Raw genomic sequence first — 20,819 nt, 5'->3', positions numbered from 1 at the left:
CAACTTGCTCACTGTGTGTTCCTTTTCATATCGCTAACTTGATACCAATAAAATAACATTGGTTGAATTCAAAGTTCAGTGGCACTTGTTAAACCTCACATAACCCAACTAACAAGAAGAAGACATCAGCAGCCACATCATACTGGCAATGTGGCTTCGACGAAATGCTGACTGAACAAGGGCTCAGTTAAGGCAAGTAAATCCAGTTCCCTAATTCATTCTCCACTTCGGTTTGTACTAGCATAACTTATTTGTATTTCTCTTTATTTGTTTGTATTTGTGACATTTAAAATAGCTTCAACATGACTCATGTAAAATTCCTCACTCGTAAGTGTGGCTCAATTAAAGCGTGCTTAACCTCATTTCACAATGTTTTGTTGAAAATAAACAGCTAGGAGAATTAGAAATTATAAAATTAGAAGCACATATGAAAATGGACGAAGTAATTTTGTCGGAATATTACAAATGCAGTGATGAAATGAAATGGCGTATGGCTTTTAGTGCTGAGAGTGTCCACGGACATGTTCGGCTCACCAGGTGCAGGTCTTTTGCTTTAATGCCTGTAGGCGACCTGCACGTCGTGATGAGGATGAAAGGATGCAGGGTCTAACCGACAAGAAGGAACTCGACAATTTTTATGCAGCGAAGAACGAGTTTCAAAAAGCGTATTTCAGTACTAATGCTAAGATGTAGCATATAAATCAGTCACACAATATAAGATTCAAAGACAGCATTTGCTCATGGGGGGCAGTTCACTAGCTGGCTCGCAGGATGGTTCACACCATGCTACAACAGGTAAAGTGAAACTCGCAGTTCTGAAACTTCTGCATTTTGACAGATCTTATGGCAATTGGCTTGCATTCTATAATACATTCAAATGATGGTGTCTCAATAATCCAAAAATTAAATTCTCTGAGCGGTAAGCTGACCAGGGAAGTGGCAAGGCCTTCCAAGTTCTAGAAATTTCAGCAATAAATTACAACACATCCTTGAAATTGTTCGAAAGACATTACCAGAACAAACCATTAATGGTTCATAACCATATACAGGGAACGGTCAATTACATCAAATTAACAAACAGTGTTTTGTATCAATGCGTGATTGATTGAATTCAATTCAAGGCTACATCCATGCATCAGAGGCTTCCAGCAACCAACTGAGGACTGGAATAACCTCTTAATTTGTTTAAATATGGACAAATTTAATTCTAAAACAAAGTGTGACCAGGAGGAGAGTCACATGAAAGGCAATGAGACCAGCTGTATCCGAACTAATGACCTGTATGGAAGGACAATGCCAACTACTTCAAAAGTTGTAAAGGAATCAATCGATCAACTTTGAGTTTGAAGTAATGGGTATCAAAAACAGCTCCAGAACACTGTTATCACACATGTCAGCAACCTGTCCCTTGTGCAGTGAGCAACATGCACTGCTGACATGCAAGTCATTTTTATATTTGCCACTTCAATCAAGAATTAATGAAGTAAAGCGACTTCTGGGATGTATAATCTGTCTCTGCACAGGTCACATATCCATAAATTGTCAGTCACAAAAGAGTGTCAGAAACAGCACAATACACTATTACATTTGGAAAGGTTTCCTGGCAACAAAAGTGAAGGTAAAATAGAAGATACCACACACTCGTATTTTCCACAAGATTCAGTTCAGTCAACAGTAACTAATCATGTTGGAACATGATCAAATACATCACACATGTTATCAGCAGCAGTAGTTCAGATACTTGACAACAATGGAAAATCTCATGGCTGCACAGCATTACTAGATTTGGATTCACAATCAAATGTTTTATCAACAGATTTGTATTAACATGCCATGTTTCAGGAACATGTATGAATAAATAGTTTTCAATTATAAAAAGTGTATTGACAAGGTGGATCAAACACTTATTATTTTAAATAGTTTTAACACACTGATGACTGGCCCCGGAGATCTCCGTAGTACTGCGGCCAGCGGTTGTTGACAGGCCCCAGATATCTCAGTTTTTACAAACGGGCATAGTTTATAGCTTGTTGTGCTGTCTGTTCGTTATAATTTTAACTACTTGCAATCATGACATGGAGTAGAGGGATCATAGATTTTAGTGTTAACCCATTGAACTGCAATTTTTCTTGAAAATAAATATACAGTAATTGCAATTTAATCTGACTTAAAAGAGATCACTTTTGCTACAGCAAGTTAACACACTGAAACACAGTTCACATTCTAACAATAGTTCAACACAGTGTGGTAGATCTTAAAACACTCATATACATGCAGTGCCACCTTACACTTATCACATCCATAGCGGGATTCACCCCTGTTCTTTCTCTTGGGATTTTTTCCTCTGGAGTCATAGCAGACCTCGCAAGAAAAGCCACAGTGAGAAGATGAAGAGATTTTGGGAGAAGGAAAAGTCAACGACATCAGCTAAATAAGTTCAATTGCGCTCAATAGTTGGGCATAAGGAAATAATAATAATAATAATAATAATAATAATAATAATAATAATAATAATAATAATAATAATAATAATAATAAATACAAGACTGACAAACCGGATCAATACCTTCTTTCAGCAGAAGAAAAACTATGGGGCTTGGAGAACTGAACTCTGTGGTAGCAAGAAGATTACACCACATATTATTTGGTACATTGTCTGTTTGTGTACACGTTCAGTTTTCTAGGTTATGCACACGCCCACCTGCGTTCCCGTCTTCATTTTCTTCAATAATGTCATCTAATTCTTCGGAATTACTAATGCTAACGTCACTTGAAGGTAATTCAGTATCACTTTCATCGGAGAAACCGTCATTGACATCGCTTTCCTCCAAAAAAACGTAATATTCGAGCTTCATCCGACTCGGCCATGACGTTGACTTTACCTTTACTAAAGCTTTACGCGGCAATTTACTCGATCGTATTCAGACTCTTTGGCGGCAAAATACGTAGCTGAAGGTCAAAGATAGCTGAAATACGATTACCAACATCTCGTAGACATGTTGGGATTGCAAAAAAATATCGATATGTATCCTTGGAAACCTCAACAAAGCAATAAAGAGGGTGGACGGAAATTTCCGTCATTGCATTTATGGCAACCGGCGGACAATGACGGAAATTTCCGTCATTGCAAGGCAATGGGTTAATGTGTTTTTAAATTGTACTGTCTTCGTAGCCATGGAAACTTCATATATATACACAGATATTCTTACGCACCAAGAATCATTGAACAATATGGCGTGCCCATGGCAACGTGCCCTATGTGACAAAGTATTTCAACATTTATTTATTTATTTATTTAGTCTGATCCAGGACACCCTAGATTTGCCATAAGACACAGAATAATACACAATAAAAATTTTGAGGGAAGATAAAAAGATTAATGTTTAAAAAATGATAGGTTACAATTAACCATGTTAAATGGCTTGAACTCCATATAAATGGTGACGAAGAATCGAAACGGAGTATTTGATGAGTGAGACGACTATCCCATCCTGTAGGCTTCTCGCTAGTTTATATTTTTGTCGCCATGTGACAAAAGATTTGGGAATTGTTCCCCTCGCGCCAAAGAAAAGTCCAGTCACCGTAATTATTTTAAGATTATATGACTCAAGAAAGAAAGGGATGGTTGGATTATAGATATCCTTTTTCTCATTGTCTACGTCAGTCGGCTGAGAGGCTGAAGATTCCCACATGGGTGATGAGCCCTGAGAATTCTCATAGCTTCTCAGCCGACAGTAGATGACAGCCGACAGCAGGTGCCGGGCTACGAGAAATCTCGCTGTTATGCACCTTGTATTTTCTTGATTATTGATGAAATTGTAGGCGAGATTATGAGTTCCAAATGGTGTAGTCATGGAATAAAAATATCACAGCATCTTTCTTTCTTTAAACTTTTGTGTATTTAACAAAATAATATCAGATATGTAGAGCTATTCCCTGGAGCTCCAGCGCAGATGTCAACATGGCGCGACATATGCAGTTGCCAACGGCTACCGATAATTGTGATTAATTATGTACAAACCGATTATAATAGGTACCGAGTGACAGTGAATTAGATATTTCTAATGATTAACGGCTAACACTAAATGGGGAGTAGCCGTAAAGAGAAATCCTTGCATACTTGAAAACAATGAGAACACGAATGGCACAAACACAGCATTCATACTACACTGTACTTAGACTATTAAATGGAGCCGCAAACAGTATTGCTTTGAAAAGTATCACAACGTACAGACTACAAAGAAACCTAGCGAGTACATGTTCCAAGTTTGAGATTGATATCTTGACTACATTTCGAGTTACAGTAGTTTGAGTGCAGCAGTGTAATTTCTTTCCAGTCTACATGGGGTAACAGCCTCCGTTTGGGGCCCGTTGTCAATGTGTTAATAGCTTTAGATAAGTCAATATAGGATCAAATCATATACCTATTATGGTTAAATTTTTATCATCACATTTGTGTCGAAGATTAAAACTGCATCCAACAAAGGTCAGATTCAATGTATTTGGGATAAATCATGCAGAATCCAGAGTTTCAGAAATGATAAATGCCATGATTAAGTCAAAATGCAACAACATGGAAACTAAATTGACATTTTTTGTGACAGCTAAAATAACATCTAATCTGCCTAGTGAACCTACAAACTTAAACAGGTTACAAATTTCAGACAAAATTCACACAAAATTACACTTGCTGATTCACAATTTCATCAACACAAGAACACTGGTATGTTAACTGGCATTGATCTGTTTATGCCCTGAATCATCACACTATCCTTATTTCCACAAAACAAAACTGAGATATGTTTTCTCTGGGAGAATACCAAACTATGGACAAGCAAGGAGAACCACAGCATGCAATTTTCCTGCTAGTCCCTTTGATCTTTCACATCAGTTAAAACAATTTAGGGAAATGGAGGAATGTCTCAAGTAAGAAATTGTTTCAGCTGAGGAAAAAGCCTAAGAGTCGAATCATCTTGAGATCGCAAAAAGATGTGAGAAAGGTCATTTTGCTGTTACAGTTTAAACCTCAAAAGATAAATGGATTTTCTAGGGCAGATGATGTACAGATTTACTATAATTCAAAACTGAGTGATATAGATACCACAAATCAGGCTGGGTGTGCTTTATGTATTTAGGAAAGTAAGTTAGAGCACAATGAAATATTACGGGACAAATACTGTATACAGAATTCATGGCAGAATACAAGAAATTAGGCCACATGTTGAGGGTTCATGAGGAACGCATGTTTTCTATTTACTCCACCATGATGTCTTACAGGAGAGCAGTTTAAACACGAAGCTATGACTAGACTTCGATGGCTCAGAGCCGTCATCCACTGGAAAATCCATCGATGACTTACACATGATAGGACCTACCACACATCCTAACCTTCCATCAATTATTCTTTGTTTTCACATACATTCCTTTGTTTTATCTGTGGATATATCAATGATGTATTGTCAAGGTACGATCGAACCTGAACAGCATTCACTTCAGCTAATTGTTTGGCAGCTCAGCTCAGAACATGAGCTGAACATGGCTACCCATGGTTTAACCTCTCAAAATACAACAGCATGAAAACCAACTTGACATTTTTCGCGGCAGCTAAAATCACATTCAATCTGTCTACTGAACCTATTTCAGCTGGTTGAGGAGAATAAAAATTTACACCTAAATGCTAGAGAAGTGACAAACAAATCAATATATGTAGATGATTTCTTGCATGGCATAACCACCGCAGAAGAAGCCACACAAATTCGCAAAGAAATCTTATGTGGTTTAGCACTGAATGGACTCCATTTTCGAAAATAGAATTCCAATAAAGCAAAAATCATAGATTAGGCAGAAACTCCCAACTGCGACTTACCATGTCAGGTCCAATCACTGGGTAAAAATGCAGTGGTTAAGATGTTGGGGTTATCTTGTTCGAATATAAGTCTATGGCATTAGCGCTAAACTGGATCTAGGTTCATGTATGAAGCGCTCCATTTTATCACTTATAGTTCGCTTATATGATCCACAGGGGTTGGTGAGTCCAGTTATATTCACTGTGAAAATTTTAATTCAGAATCTATGGCTTGAAAAATCATCATACGATTACATTCTGCCAATCAAATTGTCTAGTGTCTGGATGAGATTCATTTGTGACCTGTCATCTGTAAAGGCATTGCACAGGCTTGCTATATATCACCCAGTTTAATTGAAATTCATGTCTTTTCAGATGCAAGTGAAGTTGCATCTGGTGCATGCATGTATATCTGCTCAGTTGATCCTGCAGGCCAAATCATTTTTAGGCTACTATGTGCCAAGTCCGAGGTGGCACTCCTGAAGTCGATTACCGTACCTCATCTTAAAATGCGTGCAACAGAAGCGGCAGTTTGGTTTGTGGATAAGGTGGAAAATTATGCTGCACATTCCTACTACTGGAGTGACTTAACCATACTCTTCAGCTGGTTGGAAATGGAACCATTTAAATATATATTTGTAAGTAACCATGTGTCAGAAATTCAGTCATAGACAAATCCAAGTGACTGGTACCATGCTGTATCTCAGGGAAAATTCTGCAAATATGTTGTCTTGAGGGATTGATTTTGCATCTCTTCAAGATTCAGTCTTATGGTGGGAAAGCCCAAGGCTATTGACTTTACAACTAAGGTTATCTAGTATTGATGACACTGCAAATATACTGAACTAAAATCATCAATCTAATAATAATAATAATAATAATAATAATAATAATAATAATAATAATAATAATAATAATAATAAGTATAATAATGTTACTGGCTTTACGTCCACTAACTACTTTTACGGTTTTCAGAGACGCCAAGGTGCCGGAATTTAGTCCCGCAGGAGTTCTTTTATGTGCCAGTAAATCTAACCAAGATGAGGCTGATGTATATGAGCACCTTCAAATACCACTGGACTGAGCTAGGATCGAACCTGCCAAGTTGGGGTCAGAAGGCCAGCACCTCAACCGTCTGAGCTACTCAGCCTGGCAACCATCAATTTAGATTGCAGCTTTGTTGTAAGCAAATCAAGAACATAAGAATACTCAAAACTTAAAGTCAGATTATGACTGCAATAAACAGCATCCCATAATACTTTCCTCGGATCATTACTTGACTAAACACAAAAGATTAATCATAGGTAATAAATTTCAAATTATTCCGTACTGAACAGCATTATAATATAAAACAAAAGCTAACGGTTTCCACTTATTCAATACTATTTATTGTAACCTTAAAAAAGTACCATACCAAAGTACCAACTAGATTTGGTCTGGCTAGAGACCATCATCAGTCAAAATTGATAAAAGTTAAGGCAAGACATGAATTACAGATAAAATTTACGAAGCAAGCGTGTGTTGTTGAAAATCAGTGCAAAAACAAGTAATGATTTGGATGTTAAACACTCATCACAATCCCATGTCTTGTGTAAGTTATCAGTTTCTTCCAATTTGAAGAATGCACTTCACACAAGACCAGGTGAAACACTTAAAATACTAGCACTTGAAGAATCATCTAGAATTCAGCTCAGCTGAAACAACTGTGAACAGAATGATGTTGATGGAAAGTGTTGAGATGCTCATTTGTTTCCAATATGGATCATTGAAAAAAAAAAATTAGAGCTAAGTTGTAGCCTAAGGTTTGGCTGAGAGATGTGGAATGGTGGATGATTGCTGGAGGGAAGGGGGTTTAGAGTACTTAATTTCATTTTATTGAAAATAGCAATTAATAGATCAAATAAAGGGTTTGGTTTTTTGGATATCTCATTAAGGTTGAAATTGAAGTTGCTTTGCGTTGCACCGACACAGACAGGTCTTACAGTGACAATGGGACAGGAAGGGGCTAGGAAAGGGAAGGAAGCAACCGTGGCCTTAATTAAGGTACAGCCCCAGCATTTGCCTGGTGTGAAAATAGAAAACCATGGAAAACCATCTTCAGGGCTGCCGACAGTGGGGTTCGAACCCACTATCTCCCAAATACTGGATACGTCCGCACTTAAGTGACTGCAGCTATCGAGCTTGGTGTTTTATGGTCTGAGTCCATCATACGTATGTTTTCCCATAGCTGAAAATCTATTATATTTACATAAATTTACATGTTATAAGTACCTCGTGACAAAGTTTCTACCTGTTTGGCCGATGGACAGCTACTACATTTAAGCATATAAAAACCTGATCTACAGAATTTTTTTTTATTATTATTATTATTATTATTATTATTATTATTATTATTATTATTATTATTATTATTATTATAGTTTGTGTTTTGTAGAATTAATGCATTATTATTGTTTGTTTTAAAATATATTTTAATATCATGTTTTTTGAAAATGTTAGAAATCTGGTGTATCTGTGGACTATTAAAAGTGAAAGTGGAAAATAAGGTTTTGTAAGTTTTTTCTTCTTTAGTGAGGTTGGTGGAAATTCAATGTCTGACTTTATTTATTATTCTTTCAATGAAATGTTTATTATATCCGTTGGCCTTGGCTGTATTTTCTGATGGTGTTTAATTCATGTATAAGATCTTTATTTAACATTGAGATATTGAATGCACGATGAACCATGCTGTAATATGCAGCATGTTTGTGGACTTGTGCACCACCACCCTTTCAAACTTAAAACACTTGATCCATATATCAAATTCACTCTACAATCTGAAACTGAACATAAAATCAATTTTTTAGACTTAACAATCTCAAGACAGCACAATTCCCTTAGCTACAACATTTATAGAAAAACTATACAAACCATAAACACCATTCATCAAGACTCTTTACATCCACACGTATCCATAGTATTGAATAGGCGGAAACCTTTAGCTTTTGTTTTACTTTACAAAAGATTGATGCACCTGTGGTCACAGGCATTGCTATTCTATATAAGGGAAAATTAACTTCTCAGCGTGATATGATTTCCGCTACCAAGCTACTCTGTGCTGCGGGAGGAGTATAGCTCCACACTAATTTCAGTGAAATATGGAAGAGTATGTATAGGTACTTTAAGGCAGAAACAGGTTCCAAGAAGGACATTCCAGGAATAATTAATGAACAGGGGGAGTGTGTATGCAAGGATCTTCAAAAGGCAGAAGTGTTCAGTCAGCAATATGTAAAGATTGTTGGTTACAAGGATAATGTCCAGATAGAGGAGGTGACTAATACTAAAGAAGTATTAAAATTTACCTATGACAGCAATGACATTTACAGTAAGATACAAAAGTTGAAAACTAGAAAAGCAGCTGGAATTGATAAGGTTTTGGGGGATATACTAAAGACAATGGGTTGGGATATAGTACCATATCTGAAGTACTTGTTTGATTATTGTTTGCATGAGGGAACTTTGCCAAATGAATGGAGAGTTGCTATAGTAGCCCCTGTATATAAAGGAAAGGGTGATAAACATAAAGCTGAAAATTACAGGCCAGTCAGTTGACATGCATTGTATGTAAGCTTTGGGAAAGCATTCTTTGTGATTATATTAGACATGTTTGCAAAATTAATAACCGGTTTGATAGAAGGCAGTTTGGGTTTAGCAAAAGTTATTCCACTGAAGCCCAACTTGTAGGATTCCAGCAAGATATAGCTGATATCCTGGATTCAGGAGGTCAGTTGGGCTGTATTGTGCTTGACTTATCTAAGGCATTTGATAGGGTAGATCATGGGAGACTACTGGCAAAAATGAGTGCAATTGGACTAGAAAAAAAGAGTGACTGAATGGGTGGCTCTGTTTCTAGAAAACAGAACTCAGAGAATTAAAGTAGGTGAAGCTTTATCTGTCCCTGTAACAATTAAGAGGGGAATTCCTCAAGGTAGTATTATTGGACCTTTATGTTTTCTTATATATATATATCAATGATATGTGTAAAGAAGTGGAATCAAAGATAAGGCTTTTCGCAGATGATGTTATTCTGTACAGAGTAATAAATAAGTTACAAGATTGTGAGTAACTGCAAAATGACCTCAATAATGTTGTGAGATGGACAGTAGGCAATGGTATGATGATAAACGGGGATAAAAGTCAGGTTGTGAGTTTCACAAATAGGAAAAATCCTCTCAGTTTTAATTACTGCATTGATGGGGTGAAAGTTCCCTTTGGGGATCATTGTAAATACGAAGGTATTAATATAAGGAAAGATCTTCATTGGGGTAATCACATAAATATGATTGTAAATAAAGGGTACAGATCTCTGCGCATGGTTATGAGGGTATTTAGGGGTTGTAGTAAGGATGTAAAGGAGAGAGCATATTTGTCTCTGGTGAGACCCCAACTAGAGTATGGTTCCAGTGTATGGGACCCTTACCAGGATTACTTGACTTTACAAAGGTGAAAAACGAGAGTATCCTCCTAATTCAATACATTATATATTCCGTCATTAGACGGAGTAAACAAATTCAAAAATGTTTCGGCTCGTTTGAGCCATCTTCAGTGAAAAATTAGGGGGGTTGAAATAATTTACATAATATAAGTTGAAAAAATGCTAAAAAACATAATGAAGGAGCAAATGAAAAAACAAACAAAAGGGAGTCTAGACGGAAACAAAATTAGCACAAATATACAATATTTACGTCAATATGCGTAGCAAAAAACAACTTACTGCGACAAAATTCAGTGAAACAGGTGTTAATTTAAAATAATAATTGAAACTAAAAACTGTGTTAAACTAAGAAACAAAGGAATGAAGAAAACAAATGATGCAGATGGAAATGAACAATAGTAGCACATGGTGAGGCTGTGGGCCTCACAGTTTACAAAATATTGGTTTAGTAACAGTAACAAAACAGGTTGAAATTACTCTCAAACAAGACATATGGCTAAACCAAGTAGCTAGAACCCAGATTTTTTTTTTTCTCGTTTTTTTTAGTAGTAAGACCTCAGTTCAGGTTTCTGTACTATGCTCATTAACAACACAATGCATAAACTATACATACATTTCCTCCACAGTAACCGGTACACATTCATTTACCCTCGATCAGAATGGAAATAACATACCGTGTGACCGCATAGGACGTTGAGCATAAACATCTACATATTCTACTATCATCTTTATAAAATCGACACTAGAAAAAAACTGAAAATTTCACACAGGATATAAACAGTTCTTTGCAGCATTCTGAGACCCATAATCTGCTGTAAACATTTCTGTTTGCCCTCTGTAATTATCCATATCTTCTCACACAAACCCATCATCAATAACATTACGGCCCCTGTATCAAAAGCATCATCAATGTCACGATCACTACTTTCACTCTCAAATTCTATATCCAAGTCCTTGTTTAACGAATCCAAACCTTCTGTATCATCATTCGGTGAAACATAGTTAATTTTCGAATTCACAAGAAAACGTTTAGCTGCCATGATGTCAACAACAGAACTTGTTGGTTTTTCAGACGCGATATATCATATGTAATCGATAAGAACTCGATAGGTATACACATCAAATGAAAGACTGATGTTTCATCTATAGATATATCTTATTACATTCGTAATAGTTCAAGGACTATTAGCTAGATAGAAGCACAAAGCAGACGCTGCTACGCACATGCAATGCACGTCACTTGGTGACAGAGAGCGCTGGGGAATCTGCGTGCAGTGTACGGCACTCCACGTTAAGTGGTTAATGGCCAGTCCCAGACAGGAATTTAGCCCGTAGACAGTCCACGACTGCATAAAGTGCTTAAGGGCTAACTCAAAACAAGTTAGCCCGTTAATGGGATGCCTGCACCAGCATTTCATGCAAATGGTGTCAACCATGCTGGACCATTTCAAATCAATGATAAAAGTGGGAGAGGAAGTAGAACAAAAAGTGTTATGTTGCCTTATTTGTATGTTTCTCGATAAAGGCCATCCACTTGGAATTAGTTTCAGATTTAACAACAAAGTTCTATTTTGGCTTTACGCCACTTTGCTTCTCATTGGGGAATGCCTACAAAAATATCATCTGATAATGGTACGAACTTTGTTGGGGCTTATTCAGAATTGAAAGAATTCAGTAAATTCCTTACGAAAAATCAAAATGATTTGAGTGAATGTTTTGCTGAAGCGAGATTGAAGTGGATATTTATACCAGCATACTTGCCATACTTCACTAGTATTTGGGAGATGGGTGTTAAGTCCACCAAACATCATCTTAAGCACGTTATGGGTGATGCATTATTGACTTTTGAAGAATTTTATAATTTGCTAGTACAAACTGAAGTGATTCTTAACTCACGGCCCCTATCACCAATGTCCACATAGACAATCTTCCTGCGCTGACACCGGCCCATCTTCTCATAGGAACATCGCTTACATCAGTTCCTGATATCAACGGATCCAGCTGACTCAAAAACACTTTTGGACACACTGGTCAAAGGAGTACATATCAGAGCCCCAATGCCCCACTAAAGGGAAAACTACCCAAAATACTATTCAAATTGGTGTACTGGTCACTGACCAAGGATAACCTGCCACCTACGAATTGAATCTGGGACGTATCACCAAGCCGCATTCTGGAGCTGATTCAATTGTACATGTAGTTTCATTGTGAACTACAAGAGGAACAATCACCAAGCTGCATCTTGGAGCTGATTCAATTGTACATGAATTTTCATTGCAAACTACAAGGGGGACAATACGTCGAGCTGTAACACGGCTGTGTCCACTTCCTACAAACTTTCTTGACTCGACCATTGATCAGGAATGCACTTACACTGTACACATTTAAAAAATAATGTTAAATTTTGTTGTTGTAAATAATTCATTTATTATGTGAGGTGTTAATTTACATTGAAAATTGATATTTTCAGGGCAGGGAATATGTTCTTTATGATGTGCACAGCAACTTTGTATTATATTTATTCATTATTTGTTCACCGTTTAGTGACTTGAAGTTTCTACCATCTGCTAAGCATGTGCAGAGCAACTGTGCAGACATGCCATAAATCACTCTTGCTCTGTGTTCATAATGTATCCTCTTTGCGTTCATTGTGTATTCATTTATAGGAAGGGGAGTTAGGGATTGGAATAACTTACCAAGGGAGATGTTCAATAAATTTCTAATGTCATTGAAATCATTTAAGAAAAGGCTAGGAAAACATCAGATAGGGAATCTACCACCTGGGCGACTGCCCTAAATGCAGGTCAGTATTGATTGATTGATTGATTGATTGATTAATTAATTAATTGATTAATTGATGGATTGAGATGCTGATCATGTAATACATGTAGAGTCAATCAAATGCTCATTATGCCTACATTTAGCAAAATGAGTAGTGTAATCAACTTTTATTTAACCAGAACATAACCAACCTACAAAAGAAAGTCTTTGAAGATAGCAAGAGTATGATGATGAGGAGAATGTCCTTGTCCTTTTGTACAATGAACAGAATTAAGATAATTACACGTCAGTACGAGAAGCAACAGGAGATGAGACAAGGACAAACATGAGGACATAAAAGGACAATCCAAAATCTTCAAAGAGATAGGTTCCCTCCTCATCAAACCCAGTTCTTCTACTTCCATTTCCCCTCGGCTATTTTCTTATTAACAAGTCTTTACGCCACACACAAACAGATAGGTCTTATGGTGATGATGAGATAAGGAAGGGTTAGGAATAAGAAGAAAGCAGCCATGAAGGTACAGCCCCAGCATTTGCCTGGTGTGAAAATGGGAAACCATGGAAAACCATCTTGAAGGCTGCCAACAGTGGAAATCAAGCCCACTATCTCCCGAATACAAGGATACAGCTTACTGCACCTCCAACTCGCTTGGTTCAGCTATTTGTGAGCTTGTTTCTACTTTCCAGTTTCATCAAGAGGATGGACATCAACACTCAACGTGAAGCCATATTGACAAATGTTTTCTTTTACAGGTATTTTCTAGTATTTCGTATATTATATTAGTTTCAATAGACTGGAAAACTTAAAAATGATAAATTAATTTAAAATACAAAACATAATTACCTGACAAGTCCTCTCAATTCTGTGCATAAAGAAATAATTAGACTCTCCAGGTCTCTGGACAAATTCAGGAGCTGGTTTGTCGGGTCTCGTCATTCCCGGCAACTTCAATTCCTTCTCAGCCATTACAGCTGTATTGATCAGTTTAAGTTTATTTTTATTTTTCTTCTTCCTTTTGCGAACAAACTTCTTATCCTTAACATCCTGCATAAGTCTCATGATATGCTTCACACTCTTTGGGATGTCTTGATCATCAGGAGAGCTGGGAGGGGCATTGATCTTCTTTGATAAACTGAAACATGGGATTTTTAAAATATAAATTCTCTGTAATGGACAATAAAATATAAATCGATTTATTTATGGTTTTTGTAGCTCTGAAAACTACAAATTATACATATCACATTGATCAAAGTTGAGGAAGGCTCTATGAAATGCATAAAATCTATGTACGCCCATGCCCTGGAGAAACTCTGACATCATCCCTTAACAGTCAAGTAAGTTTGGCTGGTTACAATAACTCTCCTCATGTGGATTTATTGCTATCTATTCTCTAACAGAAATAAGTAGGTAATGGAAATGAACATGTGCAAATTAAGTCATATATTGAAAGGCAGGAACAATGAAAGGAACACATAACAGGAAAGAAAGGTCATTGTATGAAGAGGGAGAAATAGAAAGTAAATGCAGAAGGACATGGACCATCTCCATACATTGACGGCTTCAGGTAGATTGGTCCTCACTATATCAATCCCAGTTCTTCTGCATTCCCTGATGAGCTCATTTAAGCTTCACAGCTTCATCAGGACAGGCTTCAACACACATCTTGACAAATCTTTATTCTTGATGTGGAAAGTACAGCATAAGAAGAAAGCCAGACAAACAAACAAAGGAAAAGGCTCTTTCCCTTTTTTCCTGTCTCCAATTACGTTTGGATAGGATGACTTCCACAAACACCTCCTCCACATCTTTTACTCTTCTGGTACCTCTTTCCACACTGACCTGTCTGTGTTTTTCCTCTTAATGTTGTGTCTTTCTATATCTAACAGAAATAAAATACTTTACGTGAATACACAAATGTTGAAGTACAGACTTTGTAGACAGGTCATTTTTCTCTTATTTACTTTTACTTTCTGTATAGCACATCTCAAAGCAAACACCTTGATGAAGTTTCATTTTCTCATGCCCATGTTCTGTCTGTTACTAAACTCAATGCAGTCCCTTGTTGTGGCTTTCTGTTTAGGCTCTTCATCTCGATAGGAAATATACACTACTTTACAGTATAGTTGAAGAGTTCCTAAAAGATAAAATGTGTTCAATTCATACAATATGTCAGAAAGGATTCAACTTACTTGCACAACAGGAGATGGTGATGTCAGAACATATCCAACATACAAGTTTCTTTTTCTTCTGTCCCTTCTCCAATTAAGTTTGGATCGAATGACTTCCACCACTCCTGTTCAAACTCACTCTTATTCCCAGATCTGCCTTTACCTGTTCCAACCATCATCTTTCTTCTGGGCCTTGATGGTCTCCTATATGTCAGGACTGATACGAAGTAGCTTTTGTAAGGGGTTTATCTGCGTTCCAATGGCACATCATTACTCCATCCCAGTCAAAGAACCCTCCTGCTAACTGCACTCTGCCTATCCTCCCAACTTCTAATATCTCACTTCCTAAGTATTTAAACCTTTACTACCTCCAATGGTTAGCCATTCACTTTCAAACACCCTCTTCCATTCCTCTCCTTTCTTGTCACAACTATCTTTCTTTTTTCTTTACTAACTTTCATTCCTCAATCTTCAATTCTTTCACTCTACATATTAATGGGGTCTTTTGTTCCCCATCAGTGCTGCATCATCACCAAAAACCATGCTCTTGATCTTCTTTGAACTCTTTTTATACTTATAAGCAAAAGGGGTAGCAGGACAGTTTCTACTTTGAAATCACACACACATGAGTGCAAAGGGTTAATTATGCACAGCAGTAACTTCTTGCTGACATATTCTTAGGCTATGTATTCACTTTGTGAAATACTTCTTGCATGAACAATTCAGATTTATAACTCTAAATTTACTTTCATAAGCTCAGCATCAGATTTTGTTGTAAATCACCAGTCAGCATTTAAGACCTCAGTACACAAAAGCATAGTTTAAAAGAGTTTACGAACCTCATAAATCATCATCATCCTGTGGGGTCTGTGTTCTTGCATCATTTCCTCAACTTCAAACAATCTAAAAGATGAGTTTTGCGAGCTGCGTCCAACCAACGTGTTTGTAGGCATCTTCAAGGCAGGCAACCCTCAATGATAACTTGAAGACTGAGGTGTCACTGCTGCCAAGTACATACCTGCATCATCGAAGGCATGATTACCGCATTTATTCAGTCATTGAGGGAATCTTGCGTCATGCCTCGCATTGTCTAGTTGACAGCTTATAAATCTCATGTTTATCCCGTATTGGCTCAACACAACTAAGGTTAAGTTATGAGTAGGTTCCCACCTTCCAATACTTATCAATTTCTGTATAATAGGTTTATTAATTACATAATATAAACCATCTTAATCTCTAGTACATGTTTCGTTCCGATTATGGAACATCTTCAGCTAAAATTTAACAAAATGGCAAGACAATTAAAACACATTTATGTTATTATGATACAAAAGCTAAAAGATATGACAGAATGGCACGAAGATTAAAACATATGATTATGATGATGAAATAAAGTTCATTCATGTTGGTTAAAAATTCAATAAGTCAGTGTTCAAGTGACGAAGTAAAATCGGCGATAAGGTTCTTCTTTATGTTGGAGACGTGTACATTTTGTTAATCTTGAAGATAAATTGGAGAAATACAAGATTTTCTTAACGTATGTTTATCGGGGGAACTCTTGATAAAACAACTGTAGTTGAAGTTGAGTTGTGGTTAGATTATTAAAATGAGTCTGAAATGAGAAACGAGAAAAGAATGAGTAAAATAGAGGATATTTTAAGGAGAAAACCTTGTTAAAAATGTATGTTCGCGAGAATAAAGGATAATGGAGTTGATTACCTTATAGTCGGTCGTGTCGTATTTGACGTCCTCCCTTATGTCGTGTTATTAACTGACTGAGTCCTGTGTACGTATGTAAGGCACTTGCGGTGGGCGGGGAGTATCGGAAGGAGAGGTAAGTGACGTGAGGAGAGCGGGTGAAATGTTGTGTAGGGTGGAGCTAACTGAGGAGCGGCGCTGTGATAGGCTAGGGGAAACGGAAGGAAAAGCAGGGGGACTATTGTGTAGGGTGGAGCTAATCGGAAGGAGGTATGTTGGTTGTTTGTTGGGATCCTTTTTGATGGTTTTTCTAGATGAGTCTAATTTGGTAGCCTCTTCTAATAATATATTTATATTTTCCGTGATTTCGTTAACATTCTAGTTGGGATTTCGTTTCTGATCAATTTCAATATAGATATTTTCAAGAATATTCATTAATTTGCCTTTGTTTAGCGTTCGTAGAATGGTTAAGTCCCTTTCTATCGATGTAAAGCTGTGTTTATATTCGGTCATATGAAGACTCATGGCCGAGTATTTCCTATGTTTTTCGGCATTAATATGTTCTTGATATCTTACTAAGAAATTACGGCCTGTTTGTCCGATATAAGAATTGGCACAATTTGAGCATTTAAGCCTATATATCCCGGAATTTAAATATTTGTTATTACTTGCAATGCTTTGATGATTGAAAATTAAACGTTGATTGTTGTTATTGGTGCGAAAAGCAATTTTAAAATTCAGTTTCTTAAAAATATTAGTAATCAGGTAAATATTCCCATTATTATAAGTAAAAGTGGCTAAGTTTTTCTTTTTATGTTCTTTTACCAGCTGCGTTTGAGGTTTATTCTTCATTTTATTCATTAATCTATCTATGTAGTGTTTTGTGTATCCATTGCTTATCGCTATTTTGTAAATGAGATTAATTTCTTTTTGGAGGTCGTTTTTGGACAAAGGAATGTTAAAGGCTCTATTTAACATGCTTAAGAGGCGGCCGGAGCTGGAACGGCCTGCCACCAGCTCAGTAGTTGTTGTAACATGGGTCAAAAGTTTGTAAGAGTTTTTATAAGGAAACGGAACAAGGTAAAATTATTTTGTTTTTATAGCGCACGGTAGTCTGTGATACACTTTTCATTAGTGCAAAAACATTTCAAAAAGAAATGCAAATATAGTTATAAAATGGTAATTAAAATATCGAATCTCCATATGAAATTGAGCTCTGAACCGCGGTTTTCCTAAACTTGTTTTAAGTTAAGATGGTGTTCAAATTGGAAGCAAACTATACCGTAGCGAAGTTTATATTTTTCTCTAAGGGGCTACTTTAACATACTTCAAAATGAGGGATTCTTTATATATTTAATCGTGATTTTAATAAAGCTCTGCTTATTGACTTACGAGTGTCGGCCGAATTCTAGTGCTGGTAGTTCAGCCAGTTTTCGTCAGATGCCGCAGCGCCTTGTCCTTGAAGAGGGATGATGACAGATTAGCTCTTACCCACGCAGGGATGTGGTGAGCGAGATCTTCAGCTGCTATCAGTCGCTTCCTCACCCTTGCTTCATAACAAGCGGCAGTGGACACGCTGACAATACTTTGTTACTCGCTAGTTGTGGTATGACCTCTCAATAGCACGTTATATTTTGTCGTGTTTTATTATGCCGTATCTTTTTACCGAGTGCAATGGAATGGCAAAATGCTTGATAATTACTAAGACATTAAACTTTATTAAAAATATTAACACTGGGCGAGCTGGCCGTGCGGTTAGAGGCGCGCGGCTGTGAGCTTGCATCCCGGAGATAGTGGGTTCGAATCCCACTGTCGTCAGCCCTGAAGATGGTTTTACGTGGTTTCCCATTTTCACACCAGGCAAATGCTGGGGCTGTACCTTAATTAAGGCCGCGGCCGCTTCCTTCCAACTCCTAGGCCTTTCCTATCCCATCGTCGCCATAAGACATATCTGTGTCGGTGCGACGTAAAACCACTAGCAAAAAAAATTAACATTCATCGACATTATTCTTTAAAACACGCCGAAGAATATGACAAATATGTTGGTGAAGAACACCATGAAATTGCGAATGAACTTAGAACAGCTGCCTTATCTGAAGTAGGTGTTATCCGACTTTATTGAATTGTCTTTGTAATATTAGTGACACAGTGATGTTTACTATTCAAACTAAGACAATGAACTTATTTTTATTGGTAATTGTAGGTCGGAGGTGAATCGTCAGTTCGAATAAGCTACAACATATCTCACTAAAAGAATGGCTAAATGGCGTAACGTTACAGAAAGAGATGTAGTAATGGTTGAGAATCCGCATACTGAATAGTAGTTGCTACTAATGTTTCTGTATTGTCTCTGTGTGTATACATTTATAAAGCTATTTTAAGGTTTAGTAGAATAAGAATAAATTGCTATAAATATATGTTGTTCCTCTATCAGTTGTAGCCTATTACAATATGGGCAGTGGCGGTTCTAGATACTTAAAACCCGAGCTCCATAGCTGCAGTCGCTAAAGTGCGGCTAGTATCCAGTATTCGGGAGTTAGCAGGTTCGAACTCCACGGTCGGCAGTCCTGAAGATGGTTTTCCGTGGTTTCCCATTTTTACACCAAGCAAATGCTGGGGCTGTACCTTAATTGAATCGATTATTTCAGAAACAAGTCAAGCGCCAAATCTGTCATTTTTGGGAAAATGAAAGAAACTGTCTAGCATCAGACAATATGTTACGGTAGGCAGGCCCCGATTTACAAATGGGCGGACTGGGCATTTGCCAGTTTTTGAGGGTCGGCGGCCGGCGGATCGAGTAATTATGGCCTGCGTGAATTACGTCTTAAATTCATTACATTCAAATTACTTTTACATTCCACAAATTATTCCAATTATTTTATTAGAATATATATAACATTTTAAACTATTCTAACTTTAAAACCTGAATTTAATCTATATATTTAAATTTTATGAAGAAAACGTCTCTTATTTCTAAAATTATTTACTTACATACAAACTATCAAACTGAACCAACGGCTTTTTAAATAACAATAAAAACAGCCTCATTCTTATTTGGCTGTTATCTTTATTTGGCTTGATAACTTTAATTATGAGAATTAACTGTATTTGCATAATGTGCTGTTTAAAAACTCATAATCTTGAAAACTGTAATATTTAATTATTTTTTAGAACGAGCAGAGGGGCGGGCGGCTAAACATTGTTTGCCCAGGGCGTTAACTACTTGAAATCGGGACCTGACGGTAGGGGTTTTAATATTTTAGCTTGAAAGTATTATATCTCTTAATAATTTCTATCTAAGGAAAAATATGTTGTGCTTATTAACTTTGCCATAAAAAAACCGGAACAAATTTCCACTTAACTAGTTTCTGAAATAAACGAGTGTTGCAAACATTTTTATGGGATGATTCTTGAATTTTGAAGGGATTTTGTCATAAACTCCATATTTGTTAAAAAAAACATATTTTAATAGGTTTAGACTGTATTGCTGATACAAAAGGATGAAATCAGCAATGCCTGCTCATCATGACAATCCGCATAAACAAACTCCACAGCACATTCTGTCTCTGCAGTAGGCTATTGTAAAATGCTGTCATAAAAGTATTCATATTCCACCAGGTAAGGTTTTAAGGCATTTAGTTCACGTATCTTCTTGATATTGATGGGCACCTAAAACAAACAATAACAAAGAATAATGTAGGGCTCAGACCAGGTACTTCCTTGTCTGAGTAAGAAATATAACCTTCTCCTTTTCCCCTTGCATTCCGAATAATATTACGCGTGTGAGTTTGTTTGTCTACCACTCCTCGTTTCCTTTTTAGATACAGGTTCGTCTTCTGATTTATTTTTGCT

The 20,819-nt window shown here is 36.8% G+C and overlaps 2 protein-coding genes across 2 annotated transcripts in view; both read right to left on the bottom strand.

Annotated features, from left to right (window-relative positions):
* The window catches only part of LOC136876363 (coiled-coil domain-containing protein 137), a 63,649-nt gene that overhangs the window by 7,027 nt on the left and 35,803 nt on the right, over positions 1 to 20,819 (bottom strand). Inside the window, exon 2 of the mRNA XM_067150253.2 lies at positions 13,945 to 14,233. Within this exon, the coding sequence (XP_067006354.1) occupies positions 13,945 to 14,233 (289 nt within the window). The remainder of the gene's footprint in view (positions 1 to 13,944; positions 14,234 to 20,819) is intronic.
* The window catches only part of LOC136876361 (galactokinase), a 323,016-nt gene continuing 318,313 nt past the window's right edge, over positions 16,117 to 20,819 (bottom strand). Inside the window, exon 9 of the mRNA XM_067150251.2 lies at positions 16,117 to 16,287. Coding sequence (XP_067006352.1) covers positions 16,267 to 16,287 — 21 coding nt within the window. The 3' untranslated portion in view covers positions 16,117 to 16,266. The remainder of the gene's footprint in view (positions 16,288 to 20,819) is intronic.

Source organism: Anabrus simplex, chromosome 6 (assembly GCF_040414725.1).
Source record: "Anabrus simplex isolate iqAnaSimp1 chromosome 6, ASM4041472v1, whole genome shotgun sequence".
In the NCBI taxonomy this organism is placed as follows: domain Eukaryota; kingdom Metazoa; phylum Arthropoda; class Insecta; order Orthoptera; family Tettigoniidae; genus Anabrus; species Anabrus simplex.
This window is presented reverse-complemented; position numbering and strand designations above follow the sequence as displayed.